Here is a 17,327-nt window from a genome sequence, read left to right on the forward strand (position 1 = left end):
CTGGATTGATTTTCAACATTTTTATTCTGACAGAGGTTTGGAATTCTAGTTGTGCTGTCACCGTGTGATGACTTCATGAAGACTGTAACACCCCCTGTCCGTAACCTCAGTAAGGGATGGCACAGTGGTTAGCACGGCTGCCTCTCAGCGCCAGGGACCCGCGTTCAATTCCTGGCCTCGGGTCACTGTTTGTGTGGAGTCTGCACATTCTCCCCGTGTAGCTGAGGAGGACACTGGGTTGCAAGGGAGTAGAATAGACAGTATTACAGTTGATAAGGAGGATGTGCAGGATATTCTGGAGGGTCTGAAAATAGATAAATCCCCTGGTCCGGATGGGATTTATCCAAGGATTCTCTGGGAGGCAAGAGAAGTGATTGCAGAGCCTCTGGCTCTGATCTTCAGGTCGTCGTTGGCCTCTGGTATAGTACCAGAAGATTGGAGGTTAGCGAATGTTGTCCCATTGTTTAAGAAGGGGAACAGAGACTTCCCCGGGAATTATAGACCGGTGAGTCTCACTTCTGTTGTCGGCAAGATGTTGGAAAAAATTATAAGGGATAGGATTTATAGTTATTTGGAGAGTAATGAATTGATAGGTGATAGTCAGCATGGTTTTGTGGCAGGTAGGTCGTGCCTTACTAACCTTATTGAGTTTTTTGAGAAAGTGACCAAGGAGGTGGATGGGGGCAAGGCAGTGGACGTGGTATATATGGATTTTAGTAAGGCGTTTGATAAGGTTCACCATGGTAGGCTTCTGCAGAAAATGCAGATGTATGGGATTGGGGGTGATCTAGGAAATTGGATCAGGAATTGGCTAGCGGATAGGAAACAGAGGGTGGTGGTTGATAGTAAATATTCATCATGGAGTGCGGTTACAAGTGGTGTACCTCAGGGATCTGTTTTGGGGCCACTGCTGTTTGTAATATTTATTAATGATCTGGATGAGGGTATAGTTGGGTGGATTAGCAAATTTGCTGATGACACCAAAGTCGGTGGTGTGGTAGACAGTGAGGAAGGGTGTCGTAGTTTGCAGGAAGACTTAGACAGGTTGCAAAGTTGGGCCGAGAGGTGGCGGATGGAGTTTAATGCGGAGAAGTGTGAGGTAATTCACTTTGGTAGGAATAACAGATGTGTTGAGTATAGGGCTAACGGGAGGACTTTGAATAGTGTGGAGGAGCAGAGGGATCTAGGTGTATGTGTGCATAGATCCCTGAAAGTTGGGAATCAAGTAGATAAGGTTGTTAAGAAGGCATATGGTGTCTTGGCGTTTATTGGTAGGGGGATTGAATTTAGGAGTCGTAGCGTTATGTTGCAACTGTACACAACTCTGGTGCGGCCGCACTTGGAGTACTGTGTGCAGTTCTGGTCCCCACATTACAGGAAGGATGTGGAGGCTTTGGAGAGGGTGCAGAGGAGGTTTACCAGGATGTTGCCTGGTATGGAGGGGAGATCCTATGAGGAGAGGCTGAGGGATTTGGGATTGTTTTCGCTGGAAAGGCGGCGGCTAAGAGGGGATCTTATTGAAACATATAAGATGATTAGAGGTTTAGATAGGGTGGATAGTGATAGCCTTTTTCCTCTGATGGAGAAATCCAGCACGAGGGGGCATGGCTTTAAATTGAGGGGGGGTAGTTATAGAACCGATGTCAGGGGTAGGTTCTTTACCCAGAGGGTGGTGAGGGATTGGAATGCCCTGCCAGCATCAGTAGTAAATGCGCCTAGTTTGGGGGCGTTTAAGAGATCCGTAGATAGGTTCATGGACGAAAAGAAATTGGTTTAGGTTGGAGGGTCACAGTTTTTTTTTAACTGGTCGGTGCAACATCGTGGGCCGAAGGGCCTGTTCTGCGCTGTAATGTTCTATGTTCTATGTGTCTGCGTGGGTTTCCTCCCGGGTGCTCCGGTTTCCTCCCGCAGTCCAAAGTTGTGTGGGTTCGGTGGATTGGCCATGCTAAATTGCCCCCTAGTGTTAGGGGAACTAGCTAGGGTAAATGCATGGGGTTATGGGGATACGGCTTGGGTGGGATTGTGGTTGGAGCTGACTCGATGGACCGAATGGCCTCCTTCTGCACTGTAGGGATTCGATGATTCTAGTCAAGTGACATAAAAAGACAATGTTTTTTTAAATGTGGAAGAATGATCAACAAAAGGGATTTAATTGTGACCCCTTAGTGCTGTCCCATCACAGCAGACAGTCAGGTGTCCCCTCACACTGAGGGGTGAACTCTGCAGCACGAGTTTATTATTGATTCACTCGAGGTTATTATTAGACAGCAATGCAGCCGCCCAGACCGGGATTTGTTGCGCTTTTTGATTCCCGCAAACTAAAGGATGGAAAACAATTAATTTAGTGCGGAAATATTCAGAAATAGTCTGTGCCGAGACAGTTGGGCGAAAGACTGCCCTGGTTTTAATTTTGGTGAGTTTATTGCACAACTGGAAGAGCAGTGCTCCAGAACCCAGCTGTGATTCTAGACAAAGTGTGGAGCACACTGCCACCAACTGGCAGCTCCTGTTGTTGCAGTAAGAATTGTAAATAGGATTGAATCTTCAGTGGAAAGCTTAGCCTATTCACCAGTACCCAGTGAGCCGTGTGAGGGTTCAGGGAGCTGAGCCGCTCTGGCAGATTGTTCAATGTAGCACTGACCCCGGGGTGATTAAATATTTGATTTCTGCTTCGTCCGGAGGCTCCCGTTGGTTTCAACTTTGTGGTTTTTCTCCCATTAAAGATACTCCGCGACAGAGCAGAGCTGAGTGATGCAGAAAGCTGGGAGTGTCCCTTCTCCCTCCCTCCCTCTCTCACTTAACGATGTGACAGCTTTCAGCAAACCTTTGCCATCACAAGCATCCTTTCCTTAGCGACCCTTTTCCTCTTGTTTCAGGTGCGGCAGGAACTTGTCGAATTGAATCATTCCTTGTGATCCGCGCTGAGTGGGTCCTGCCCAGGCTGTCAGCATGGAAAACGAACAGATCCCAACCACCACCAATGTCACCAGCAGCAACAGCCGCCAACAAGTGCCACAAATATCAGTGTACAGCAGCCTCCCCGACCGTCAGGCTGTGCAGGTAAGAATCTGTCACGGTGCCCCGTCCCGAGAGGGCAGGTTTTCCAGTCTGAATGTGATCAGCTACTTGGACAGAGAGGGAATCATGAGGTTGTACAGATTACTGATCAGTGGTAACGTCACTGGACTAGATATCAGACCCTGGCTAATGCGTGGGTTCAAATCCCAACAGGACATTTCTTCCAATAAACTAAATCAATCCAGCTCTGGGACAAAGCACGAAAGGCAACCCCCAGAAAGGAGGGAACCGACTAAACCAAAAGACAAAGCGTAAAGGGAATCTAAAATGTCAAACCAAAACGTGATTAATAGGGTCAATAATGCAACTCGGCCTCTGCGGGGCCCAACAAGCAAAGGAAGGATCCATGACAGCCGGTGGAAATTTAATTTAATTTAATTCACTGAATTAGTTAATGAAAAGCTCGACTCCGGAAACGGTGGCGTGAAACTATCATTGATTGTCATTTAAAAACCCATCTGGTTCACTAATGTCCTTTAGGGAAGGAAATCTGCCGTCCTTACCCGGTCTGGCCGACATGTGACTCCAGAGCCACAGCAAAGTGGTTGACTCTCAACAGCCCTCTGAAATGGCCTAGCGAGCCACTCGGTTGTCAAGGGTAACTAGGGATGAGCAACAAATGCCGGCCTTGCCAACGGTGCTCACATCCTGTGAAAATGATTTTTAAAACGGAGGCAGCAAAACCCTAAAATTGCTACACCTTCTCCCACCCTGTCGAGTGCTGCACATCCAATATTATCCACTGCCATCTTATACTGAACTCTAACTTGGGTTAAAAGCAAATTGCTGCCGGTGCTGGAATCTGAAACAGAAAATGCTGGAAAATCTCAGCAGGTCTGACGGCATCTGTGGAGAGAAAATCAGCTCTGACGAAGGGTCATCCAGACTCGAAACGTTGGCTCTATTCTCTCTCTGCGGATGTTATGGATATGTGTGGGGGTCACAGGGTAGTTGTCATGGGGGACTTTAACTTTCCAAATATTGATTGGAACCTTTGTAGGTCAAACAGTTCGGATGGGGCAGTTTTTGTGCAGTGTGTGCAGGAGGGTTTCCTGACACAATATGTGGATAGGCCGACAAAAGGTGAGGCCACATTGGATTTGGTACTGGGAAATGAACCGGGCCAAGTGTTAGATTTGGTTGTGGGAGAGCACTTTGGAGATAGTGACCACAATTCAGTGTCTTTTGTTATTGCAATGGAGAGGGATAGGGCCGTACGGCAGAGCAAGGTTTACAATTGGGGGAGAGGTAATTATGATGCGATTAGGCAAGAATTAGGGGGCATAAGTTGGGAACAGAAACTGTCAGGGAAAGGCACCAATGAAAAGTGGAACTTTTTCAAGGAACAAATACTGGGTGTCCCTGATAGGTATGTCCCTGTCACGCAGGGAGGAAATGGCCGAGTGAGGGAACCATGGTTCACGAAAGAGGTGGAATGTCTTGTGAAAAGGAAGAGGGAAGCTTATGTAGGGATGAGGAAACAAGGTTCAGATGGCTTGATTGAGGGTTACAAGTTAGCAAGGAACGAGCTGAAAAAGGGGCTTAGGAGAGCTAGGAGGGGACATGAGAAGTCTTTGGCGGGTCGGATCAAGGAAAACCCCAAGGCTTTTTACTCTTATGTGAGGAATAAAAGAATGACCAGGGTGAGGTTAGGGCCGGTCAAGGACAGTAGTGGGAACTTGTGTATGGAGTCAGTAGAGATAGGCGAGGTGATGAATGAATACTTTTCTTCAGTGTTCACCAAGGAGAGGGGCCATGTTTTTGAGGAAGAGAAGGTGTTACAGGCTAATAGGCTGGAGGAAATAGATGTTCGGAGGGAGGATGTATTGGCAGTTTTGAATAAACTGAAGGTCGATAAGTCCCCTGGGCCTGATGAAATGTATCCTAGGATTCTTTGGGAGGCAAGGGATGAGATTGCAGAGCCTTTGGCTTTGATCTTTGGGTCCTCGCTGTCCACGGGGATGGTGCCAGAAGACTGGAGAATGGCGAATGTTGTTCCTCTGTTTAAGAAAGGGAACAGAAATGACCCTGGTAATTATAGACCGGTTAGTCTTTCTTAGGTGGTTGGTAAATTGATGGAAAAGGTCCTTAGGGATGGGATTTACGACCATTTAGAAAGATGCGGATTAATCCGGGATAGTCAGCACGGATTCGTGAAGGGCAAGTCGTGCCTCACAAATTTGATAGAATTTTTTGAGGAGGTAACTAAGTGTGTTGATGAAGGTAGGACAGTTGATGTCATATACATGGATTTTAGTAAGGCGTTTGATAAGGTCTCCCATGGTCGGCTTATGATGAAAGTGAGGAGGTGTGGGATAGAGGGAAAGTTGGCCGATTGGATAGGTAACTGGCTGTCTGATCGAAGACAGAGGGTGGTGGTGGATGGAAAATTTTCGGACTGGAGGCAGGTTGCTAGCGGAGTGCCACAGGGATCAGTGCTTGGTCCTCTGCTCTTTGTGATTTTTATTAATGACTTAGAGGAGGGGGCTGAAGGGTGGATTAGTAAATTTGCTGATGACACCAAGATTGGTGGAATAGTGGATGAGGTGGAGGGCTGTTGTAGGCTGCAAAGAGACATAGATAGGATGCAAAGCTGGGTTGAAAAATGGCAAATGGAGTTTAACCCTGATAAATGTGAGGTGATTCATTTTGGTCGGACTAATTTAAATGTGGATTACAGGGTCAAAGGTAGGGTTCTGAAGACTGTGGAGGAACAGCGAGATCTTGGGGTCCATATCCACAGATCTCTAAAGGTTGCCACTCAAGTGGATAGAACTGTGAAGAAGGCCTATAGTGTGTTAGCTTTTATTAACAGGGGGTTGGAGTTTAAGAGCCGTGGGGTTATGCTGCAACTGTACAGGACCTTGGTGAGACCACATTTGGAATATTGTGTGCAGTTCTGGTCACCTCACTATAAGAAGGATGTGGAAGCGCTGGAAAGAGTGCAGAGGAGATTTACCAGGATGCTGCCTGGTTTGGAGGGTAGGTCTTATGAGGAAAGGTTGAAGGAGCTAGGGCTGTTCTCTCTGGAGCGGAGGAGGCTGAGGGGAGACTTAATAGAGGTTTATAAAATGATGAAGGGGATAGATAGAGTGAACGTTCAAAGACTATTTCCTCGGGTGGATGGAGCTATTACAAGGGGGCATAACTATAGGGTTCGTGGTGGGAGATATAGGAAGGATATCAGAGGTAGGTTCTTTACGCAGAGAGTGGTTGGGGTGTGGAATGGACTGCCTGCAGTGATAGTGGAGTCAGGCACTTTAGGAACATTTAAGCGGTTATTGGATAGGCACATGGAGCACACCAGGATGATGGGGAGTGGGATAGCTTGATCTTGGTTTCAGATAAAGCTCGGCACAACATCGTGGGCCGAAGGGCCTGTTCTGTGCTGTACTGTTCTATGTTCTATTATCAGGATGATGCATCAGGTATGTGAAAGCGGCTCCCTATCCTACCATTGCAGCTTTCGAACGCAATGTTTGTTCTGGGAGTATGATAAATGGCGTATGTGTAATCCAGGAGAGAATAAAATTGCAGTGAGTACAGGAGGGAACTGGAAAAGGGGACACGAGGGACAAAGAGAATGTGAGAATAGATTCGCGGTAACGTTAGAAGGAATCCAAAAGCCCCATTATAAACATGCCAGCCAACAATAAAACCTAATCAGAAAACTGTGGGGCTAATGAAGGACTGACGAGGAAATACGAGGAGGCTGGAGGCCTACCTGAGGTATTTAATGAGTACTTTACATCTCTTACTCCAGATGTGAGAATGCTGTCAATGTTTATGTAAAATGGTGGGTAATAGAGAAATGGAATGGGGTAAAAATGGGGTGGTGAGAGTCTGGAATGCGCTGCCTGGGAGGGTGTTGGAGGCGGGACGCCTCACATCCTTCATAAAGTATCTGGATGAGCGCTTGGTACATCATAACATTCAGGGCTATGGGCCAAGTGCTGGTAAATGGGATTGGGTGGGAGCTCAGGTGTTCTGATGTGTCGGTGCAGTCTCGATGGGCCAAAGGGCCTCTTCTGCACTGTATGATTCTATGAAAAAATAATGAGAGGAAGTTCTAAAAGTAATGGTGGCACTCCAGTGGAAAAGTCACCAGGTCCAGACGGAATGCACCCTCTGTCGCTGCGGGGAACAAGGGTGGAAATTGTGGAGTTTCTGACCATAATCAGCCAATCCCTCCTTGGGGACCGAAAGATTGCAATTGTTACATTCCTGTTCAAAACCGGGGAGAGGGGTAAAGTTAGCTAATGTTACCAGTGGAGAAATGTTTAAAGACAAAATTAACAAGTAATTGGAAAAATGTCAGTTATTAACCAAAACGACATTGATCAGGAAGTGAACTGGACGAGCTGTATAAATACAGTGGCTATCGGAGCAGGTCAGAGGCTGGGAATCCTACAGTGAGTAACTCACCTCCTGCACTCCCCAAAGTCTGTCCACCATCTACTAGACACAAGTCAGAAATTTAATGGAATATTCCCCGCTTGCCTGGATGGTGCGGCTCCAACAACTCCAGAAGCTCAACACCATCCAGGACAAAGCAGCCGCTTGATTGGCACCCCATCCACAAACAGTCTGTGCACAATCCTGTTAGTGACAGGACAGGTTGAGGGGAAAGGCCAATGGAAGATTCGGCTTTCTGAATGGAACTATCGAGCACAAATGTAAAGGGGGTGATTCTCCCACTGCCAAAGCAGAGGCCGTTTTGCGGGCTCCCCGCTGGGCGCCACGGTCTCCGGGTTTCCAGCGCCATCCAATCTGTGCCAGAAATTGGCACGGAGCTGAATAAATTATGGATATTAATGATTTAAATATCATAGAAATCATCATAAAAACCCTACAGTGCAGAAGGAGGCCATTCGGCCCATCGAGTCTGCACCCACCACAATCCCACCCAGGCCCGACCCACATATCCCTACACATTTACCCGCTAATCCCTCTAACCTACGCATCTCAGGACACTAAGGGGCAATTTTAACCTGGCCAATCAACCTAACCCACATATCTTTGGACTGTGGGAGGAAACAGCAGCACCCGGAGGAAACCCACGCAGACACGAGGAGAATGTGCAAACTCCACACAGACAGTGACCCAAGCCGGGGATCGAACCCAGGTCCCTGGAGCTGTGAAGCAGCAGTGCTAACCACTGTGCCACCGTGCTGTCCTATCATTAGCAGGCCTGGGACTGAAGTCTCCGGGTCTGCTAACGCCCCACCGCTTCCCCCGCCCCCAAAAACCGGCAGTGTTTCACTCCAGCAGGGTTTCCAATAGCTCCCCCTAGTGGGGTCCTGGCAGCCCAACCCTTCTGGGTTGAGGTGGGGGAGGCCATCAAGCCCCCCCCCCCAAGGAGGTTGGGGGTAAGGGAGGGTGCCAGCCCACCCCTGGCATGGCCCAAGGGGCAAAGTGGCGATGCCCAGGAGGCACCTTGGCACTGCCCACTGGGCATCGGACAGTGTCAAGTAGGACGGGGCCTATAGGGGAGCGGGGCCTATAGGGGAGCAGGGCCTCTGGTGGAGAGATGGGTGGGGGGGTCCCACTGCCACTCTGCGTTTGGCAGTGACCAGAGGAAGGGTGGCCAGCGACCAGGAGGCTGGCTGTGCGGGGCTACTGCGCATGAGCTAATCTGTTATGACAGATCGGCGCATGCACAGTGGCGCACTCAGCTGTATGCAGCCGGCCTCTCCACTGGGAATAGGCCCCGCCCACAGATTTTTATCGTGATTCACGCTGAGGCACTCTGCAGTGCACAGAGTACAGGAGATTCACTCTGAAAATCCCGCTGGAAAAACCAGTGGGTTTTACTCCAGTTTTTATGCAAATTCGACACTTAGAATATTTTGGGGAGAATCCCACCCAAAGACTAGACCATTAACACTCCCTGGTTTGGGTCCCGCCGGAGTATTGTGTCCAATTCTGGGTGCCTCACACTTTAGGAAGGTTGTCAAGGCCTTGGCGAGAGCGCAGAGGAGATTTACAGTAACTGTAGCCGGCAGATATGGGAAAAGACTGGGAACGCTGGGATTGTTCACCTCAGAGCAGAGCGGGAGAAGGGAAGATGTGATAGTGGCTCAAAATCAGCAAGAGCTTTTCACCGAGTAAATGGGATACAACATCCGGTGGCAAAAGAGTCGGTGACCAGGAGGCACAGATCGAGGTGATTTGGGAACGGAATCGGAGATGACACACACTGCGCAGTGAGTTGTGATATCGAACGCGCTGCCCGAGGGCGCGGCGGATAGAGCAGAGACAACAGCAACTTTCAGAAAGGGGAATTGGGGAAGTACTTGGCAGGAAAGATTTTCAGGATTGTGGGCAAGAGCAGGGGAAAGGGACGAGGGGCTGAATGGCCTCTTTCTGTGCTGTATGATTGGAAATAATCATATCCTGCAGCCATGTGAGATTGCTATACATCCAGATATCTGGCTCTGACCCTTGTGTTAAAGTGGCCCAGACTGTGATACGGAATGGTTAGAGTCTGTCCCACGGTTAGAGCAGTGAATGCAGTGTGAATCTTGTCCAGAATGACAGCAGAGCCCGCACTGAAATGGCCCCTTTAACATGGTGTCCTTACAGCTTCCTGCACTGCCTTGACTGGATTACTGTTGGTTATCACTTGAGCACCATCACTGCAACAGGTTATCTAATCATTATCACATTGCTGGGAGCTTGCTGTGCACAGATTAACTGATCCGTACAGTGATTACACTTCAATGACCCTGAAACACTTTGCAACATCCTAAAGTTGAGAGGCGCTATATAAATGAAACGCCTTTCTTCCTTCTCTCCCTTCCCCCACCCCCCCTTCCCTCATTTCAATATTGCCCAAAGATCTATCTAGAATTCCAAGAACTTCAAAGATTCACAACCCACAGTGAAGAAATTTCCCCCCCTCTTGATCCATTTTCCTGACATTGGGATGCCAGAACTCCAGGAGAATCAGGGGGCACAGGTGAGTGCAGTGGCCATCACTAAGGAGAAGGTTCTGGGGAAGCTGAAAGGTCTGAAGGTGGATAAGTCACCTGGACTGGATGGACTACACCGCAGGGTTCTAAAAGAGATAGCTGAGGAAATTATGGAGGAATTGGTGGTGATCTTTCAGCAATCACTGGAGGCAGGAAGGGTCCCAGAGGACTGGAAAGTAGCTAATGTAACACCGCTGTTTAAGAAGGGAGGGAGGCAGTAGATGGGAAATTATAGGCTGGTTAGCCTGACTTCAGTCATTGGCAAGATTTTAGAGTCCATTATTAAAGATGAGATTGCGGAATACTTGGAAGTGCATGATAAAATAGGACTGAGTCAGCACGGCTTTGTCAATGGGAGGTCATGTCTGACAAATCTGTTAGAGTTCCTTGAGGAGGTAACAAGGAAGTTAGATAAAGGAGAACCAGTGGACGTGATTTGTTTAGATTTCCAGAAGGCCTTTGACAAGGTACCGCATAGGAGACTGTTAAATAAGTTAAGAGCCCATGGTATTAAGGGTAAGATCCTGGCATGGATAAAGGATTGGCTGACTGTCAGAAGGCAGAGAGTGGGGATAAAGGGGTTTTTTTCAGGGTGGCAGCTGGTGACTAGTGGTCTGCCTCAGGCGTTGGTGCTGGGACTACAACTTTTCACAATATACATTAACAATTTGGAGGAAGGAACTGAAGGCAGTGTTGTTAAGTTTGCTGATGATACAAAGATATGTGGAGGGACAGGTAGTATTGAGGAAGCAGGGGGGCTGCAGAAGGACTTGGACAGGTTAGGAGAGTGGGCAAAGAAGTGGCAGATGGAATACAATGTGGAAAAGTGTGAGGTTATGCACTTTGGAAGGAGGAATGGAGGCATAGACTATTTTCTAACTGGGGAAATGCTTAGGAAATCAGAAACACAAAGGGACTTGGGAGTCCTTGTTCAAGATTCTCTTAAGGTTAACGTGCAGGTTCAGTCGGCAGTTAGGAAGGCAAATGCAATGTTAGCATTCATGTCGAGAGGGCTAGAATACAAGAGCAGGGATGTACTTCTGAGGCTGTATAAGGCTCTGGTCAGACCCCATTTGGAGTATTGTGAGCAGTTTTGGGCCCCGTATCTAAGGAAGGATGTGCTGGCCTTGGAAAGGGTCCAGAGGAGGTTCACAAGAATGATCCCTGGAATGAAGAGTTTGTTGTATGAGGAACGGTTGAGGACTCTGGGTCTGTACCCGTTGGAGTTTAGAAGGATGAGGGGGGATCTTATTGAAACTTCCAGGATACTGCGAGGCCTGGATAGAGTGGACGTGGAGAGGGTGTTTCCACTAGTTGGAAAAACTAGCACCAGAGGGCACAACCTCAGGCTAAAGGCACGTTCCTTTAAAACAGAGATGAGGAGGAATTTCTTCAGCCAGAGAGTGGTGAATGTGTGGAACTCTTTGCTGCATCAGGCTGTGGAGACCAGGTCATTGAGTGTCTTTAAGACAGAGATAGGTTTTTAATTGATAAGGGGATCAGGGGTTATGGGGATGAGAAAAATATCAGCCATGATTGAATGGCAGAGCAGACTCGATGGGCCGAGTGGCCTCATTCTGCTCCTATGTCTTATAGACATTGGAATCTAATTTTGCAGCATCTTCTCTGGTCAAACCTTCGGTGGAATTTTCAATGTTTCACTGAGACCTCCTCTCAATCTTTCGGACCCTAGAGACTCATTCCACTCCCTCCCCCCTCTGAGGAGAAGCACCTCATTCTGAGACAGGACCTTTTGGGCCTGATTCCTAACCAGGATCCAACATTCTGGGGGTGACTTTGTGGGAATTCCCAGCTCCCACTGTCTCATTGGCCTTGTGAAAAAAGCAGCGACTCCCTCTGCCTCCTGTAGACGCCCATGTTACTCATGGAAGCATAGAGTCCCTACAGTGCAGAAGGAGGCCACTCGGCCCATTGAGTCTGCACCGCCTCTCCAACAGAGCATCTTGCAGGCTTTATTCCCATAACGCCACATATTAACCGCGTTAATTCCCCCACCCTACAAATCTTAGGACACTAGGGGGCAATTTACCACGGCTCGTCCACCTAACCTGCACATCTTTGGACTATCGGAGGAAACCCACACAAACTGCACACACACACCTGAGGCTGGAATTGAACCCAGGTCTCTGGTGCTGTGAGGCAGCAGTGCTAATCACTGTGCCACCGTGTCGCCCCTCTGGGGTTTGTTAGAAAAGGTGGTGGTTTTAGCTTTATGGCGGTTGATTCAATGAACTCGCTTTTGTAAATTCACTTGAAGCAATCTTATTCAGAGGATCATTTTGCAAAATGTGCATCTTGTTATATGAATTCACTTCTAAAGTGAGATGGAATGACTGACTTGTCATTCTAGTTTCTGTCAATAGGTGGTGGTATTTGTAAAGAAATGGAAAGTACTCGGCTGGCTCTCTCTCTGATTCTCTATGGAGCAAACCTTTCGCCACTTTGTTATTCAAACTATAACTTCAGCTGCGTGATCCCAGGCTGCGGGCTGTTCTGATAGGCTGTGCTGTGGTGTGAATGCTGCATGTTAACTCCCCCCCCCCCCCCCCCATCAGCATTTTCTCCTTTTCCTTTTTGCTCCTGTCCATTCAGTTTCACTCTAAATTTTATCAATTACTCTTCGCCTCAACTACTCCCCCCGTGGGAGCGACTCCCACATTCTCCCCCCCCTCCCCGTGGGAGCAAGTCTCACATTCTCCCCCCCACTCCCCCATGGGAACGAGTCCCACATTCTCCCCCCACTCCCCCATGGGAACGAGTCCCACATTCTCCCCACGCTCTGGGTAAAGACATTTCACCTGAATTCCCCATTGGATATGAGTGACTGTAACACCCTAACCTTATTGAGTTTTTTGAGAAAGTGACCAAGGAGGTGGATGGGGGCAAGGCAGTGGACGTGGTATATATGGATTTTAGTAAGGCGTTTGATAAGGTTCACCATGGTAGGCTTCTGCAGAAAATGCAGATGTATGGGATTGGGGGTGATCTAGGAAATTGGATCAGGAATTGGCTAGCGGATAGGAAACAGAGGGTGGTGGTTGATAGTAAATATTCATCATGGAGTGCGGTTACAAGTGGTGTACCTCAGGGATCTGTTTTGGGGCCACTGCTGTTTGTAATATTTATTAATGATCTGGATGAGGGTATAGTTGGGTGGATTAGCAAATTTGCTGATGACACCAAAGTCGGTGGTGTGGTAGACAGTGAGGAAGGGTGTCGTAGTTTGCAGGAAGACTTAGACAGGTTGCAAAGTTGGGCCGAGAGGTGGCGGATGGAGTTTAATGCGGAGAAGTGTGAGGTAATTCACTTTGGTAGGAATAACAGATGTGTTGAGTATAGGGCTAACGGGAGGACTTTGAATAGTGTGGAGGAGCAGAGGGATCTAGGTGTATGTGTGCATAGATCCCTGAAAGTTGGGAATCAAGTAGATAAGGTTGTTAAGAAGGCATATGGTGTCTTGGCGTTTATTGGTAGGGGGATTGAATTTAGGAGTCGTAGCGTTATGTTGCAACTGTACACAACTCTGGTGCGGCCGCACTTGGAGTACTGTGTGCAGTTCTGGTCCCCACATTACAGGAAGGATGTGGAGGCTTTGGAGAGGGTGCAGAGGAGGTTTACCAGGATGTTGCCTGGTATGGAGGGGAGATCCTATGAGGAGAGGCTGAGGGATTTGGGATTGTTTTCGCTGGAAAGGCGGCGGCTAAGAGGGGATCTTATTGAAACATATAAGATGATTAGAGGTTTAGATAGGGTGGATAGTGATAGCCTTTTTCCTCTGATGGAGAAATCCAGCACGAGGGGGCATGGCTTTAAATTGAGGGGGGGTAGTTATAGAACCGATGTCAGGGGTAGGTTCTTTACCCAGAGGGTGGTGAGGGATTGGAATGCCCTGCCAGCATCAGTAGTAAATGCGCCTAGTTTGGGGGCGTTTAAGAGATCCGTAGATAGGTTCATGGACGAAAAGAAATTGGTTTAGGTTGGAGGGTCACAGTTTTTTTTTAACTGGTCGGTGCAACATCGTGGGCCGAAGGGCCTGTTCTGCGCTGTAATGTTCTATGTTCTATGTTCTATGTTCTAAAGCCTTCGCAATGTTCAATGTTTCTATGAGTTCACTCCCTTGATCTTTTCAAGATAATTATATAGCTTTTATGTTCTTGTAAATCCTTTTTTGGTCTTTATCTGATGCCTCAATATTCTTTGGCCGGTTGGATGTGAACTTTGAGGCGTGGGCCTCTGACAGAACTCCCTCCGATATGAGTCAGCGCTTTCGAGAGAGGGGGTGGAAGAGATTTGTTTTTGCAAAGCCGTGTCCTGAGGGCAGCGTTGGAGGATTGTGTTTGGGTTTCTCTCAAGTCACCATTACCTCATTTGATGATCAGGAGTCTATGGAAACCGTTGCTATGGGAAGCATTTGCAAAGCAACTCAAGTCTCTGCATCTTCTTGGCTCAGTAAGAAGTTTAACAACACCAGGTTAAAGTCCAACAGGTTTATTTGGTAGCAAAAGCCACACAAGCTTTCGAGGCTCTGAGCCCCTTCTTCAGGTGAGTGGGAATTCTGTTCACAAACAGAACTTATAAAGACACAGACTCAATTTACATGAATAATGGTTGGAATGCGAATACTTACAACTAATCCAGTCTTTAAGAAACAAAACAATGGGAGTGGAGAGAGCATCAAGACAGGCTAAAAAGATGTGTATTGTCTCCAGACAAGACAGCCAGTGAAACTCTGCAGGTCCACGCAACTGTGGGAGTTACAAATAGTGTGACGTAAATTCTGATTCTAGGATCGCATGATAAAGACTCAGGAGGAAAAAAGCAGAAATATTTATGTGAAATAGTGTGACATAAACCCAATATCCCGGTTGAGGCCGTCCTTGTGTGTGCGGAACCTGGCTATCAGTTTCTGCTCCGCGACTCTGCGCTGTCGTGTGTCGCGAAGGCCGCCTTGGAGAACGCTTACCCGAATATCAGAGGCCGAATGCCCGTGACCGCTGAAGTGCTCCCCAACAGGAAGAGAACAGTCTTGCCTGGTGATTGTCGAGCGGTGTTCATTCATCCGTTGTCGCAGCGTCTGCATAGTTTCCCCAATGTACCATGCCTCGGGACATCCTTTCTTGCAGCGTATCAGGTAGACAACGTTGGCCGAGTTGCAAGAGTATGTACCGTGTACCTGGTGGATGGTGTTCTCACGTGAGATGATGGCATCTGTGTCGATGATCCGGCACGTCTTGCAGAGGTTGCTGTGGCAGGGTTGTGTGGTGTCTTGGTCACTGTTCTCCTGAAGGCTGGGTAGTTTGCTGCGGACAATGGTCTGTTTGAGGTTGTGCGGTTGTTTGAAGGCAAGAAGTGGGGGTGTGGGGATGGCCTTGGCGAGATGTTCGTCTTCATCAATGACATGTTGAAGGCTCCGGAGGAGATGCCGTAGCTTCTCCGCTCCGGGGAAGTACTGGACAACGAAGGGTACTCTGTCCACTGTGTCCCGTGTTTGTCTTCTGAGGAGGTCGGTGCGGTTTTTCGCTGTGGCGCGTTGGAACTGTTGATCAATGAGTCTAGCGCCATATCCTGTTCTTATGAGGGCATCTTTCAGCGTCTGGAGGTGTCTGTTGCGATCCTCCTCATCCGAGCAGATCCTGTGTATTCGGAGGGCTTGTCCGTAGGGGATGGCTTCTTTAACGTGTTTAGGGTGGAAGCTGGAGAAGTGGAGCATCGTGAGGTTATCCGTGGGCTTGCGGTACAGTGAGGTGCTGAGGTGACCGTCCTTAATGGAGATGCGCGTGTCCAAGAATGCAACCGATTCCGGAGAGTAGTCTATGGTGAGCCTGATGGTGGGATGGAACTTGTTGATGTCATCATAGAGTTGTTTCAGTGATTGTTCACCATGAGTCCAAAGGAAGAAAATGTCATCGATGTATCTAGTGTATAGCACCGGTTGAAGGTCCCGTGCGGTGAAGAAGTCTTGTTCGAACCTGTGCATGAAGATGTTGGCATATTGAGGTGCAAATTTGGTCCCCATGGCTGTTCCGTGTGTCTGGATGAAGAACTGGTTGTTGAAGGTGAAGATATTGTGGTCCAGGATGAAGCGGATGAGATGTAAAATTGCATCTGGAAACTGGCAGTTGTTGGCGCTGAGCACTGAGGCCGTTGCAGCAATGCCATCGTCATGGGGGATGCTGGTGTAGAGTGCTGAGACATCCATTGTGACGAGGAGTGCTCCTGGTTCAACTGCTCCATGTGTGCCGAGTTTCTGTAGGAAGTCCGTCGTGTCGCGACAAAAGCTGGGGGTTCTTTGTACAATGGGTTTCAGGATGCCCTTGACATAGCCAGAGAGGTTCTCGCACAGGGTCCCATTGCCCGATACGATGGGACGGCCGGGTGTGTTTGCCTTGTGTATCTTCGGGAGGCAGTAGAGATCTCCAACGCGGGGAGTACGTGGGATGAGAGCACGGAGGGTGTTCTGAAGGTCCGGATCAAAGGTCTTGATCAGAGTGTTGAGTTGACGGGTGTGTTCTTTGGTCGGATCTGCAGGTAACTGTCTGTAGTGTTCCTCGTTGTTGAGTTGTCGGTACACTTCTTTGCAGTAATCCGTTCTGTTCAGTATGACGATGGCCCCTCCTTTGTCTGCTGGTTTGATGACAATGTTGCGGTTGGTCTTCTTGGCTCTCCCAGTGGGAGGTCGTACCCGGCATCTGGCAAACGATCCAATCGTTAAAGCCCAGCTTTCGCTGGAGCGAGCCTCTTTCTGTGAATGGTGCTGCTGCCCAGTAACACCCCCTGAAAATAATATCCCATTAATCCATTGGGAAAAAGTGTTGTCCAGAATGTTTCATACCTCTGTGACCATTGGCTAAGCACAGTAAGAAGTCTCACAACACCAGGTTAAAGTCCAACAGGTTTATTTGGTAGCACAAGTCACTAGCTTTCAGAGTGCTGCTCCTTCATCAGATAAGTGATGAAAGAGTACAGTGAGTGACTTACCTGATGAAGGGGCAGCTCTCCGAAAGCGAGTGGCTTCTGCTACCAATTAAACCCATTGGACTTTAGTCTGGTGTTGTGAGATTTCTTACTGTGCTTACCCCAGTCCAATGCCGGCATCTCCACATCATCATTGGCTAATGCAGACAGAAATCGTGGCCTTTAAGTGTAATATTTGCTCTGTACTGACATTGCCCATTGCTCATGGTGCATTAATACCGGTCGATCTCGTCTCTTGTTCTTTGTCAGAAACCTGGAGTGAGGTTCTTAAGGATTGTC

The 17,327-nt window shown here is 48.3% G+C and overlaps 1 protein-coding gene across 1 annotated transcript in view; it reads left to right on the top strand.

Moving 5' to 3' along the window:
- The first annotated feature begins 2,931 nt into the window (after positions 1–2,931).
- LOC144509805 (polyhomeotic-like protein 2) overlaps positions 2,932–17,327 on the top strand; it is a 167,179-nt gene continuing 152,783 nt past the window's right edge. Inside the window, exon 1 of the mRNA XM_078238624.1 lies at positions 2,932–3,060. Within this exon, the coding sequence (XP_078094750.1) occupies positions 2,950–3,060 (111 nt within the window). The 5' untranslated portion in view covers positions 2,932–2,949. The remainder of the gene's footprint in view (positions 3,061–17,327) is intronic.

Source organism: Mustelus asterias, chromosome 22 (genome assembly GCF_964213995.1).
Source record: "Mustelus asterias chromosome 22, sMusAst1.hap1.1, whole genome shotgun sequence".
In the NCBI taxonomy this organism is placed as follows: Eukaryota; Metazoa; Chordata; class Chondrichthyes; order Carcharhiniformes; family Triakidae; genus Mustelus; species Mustelus asterias.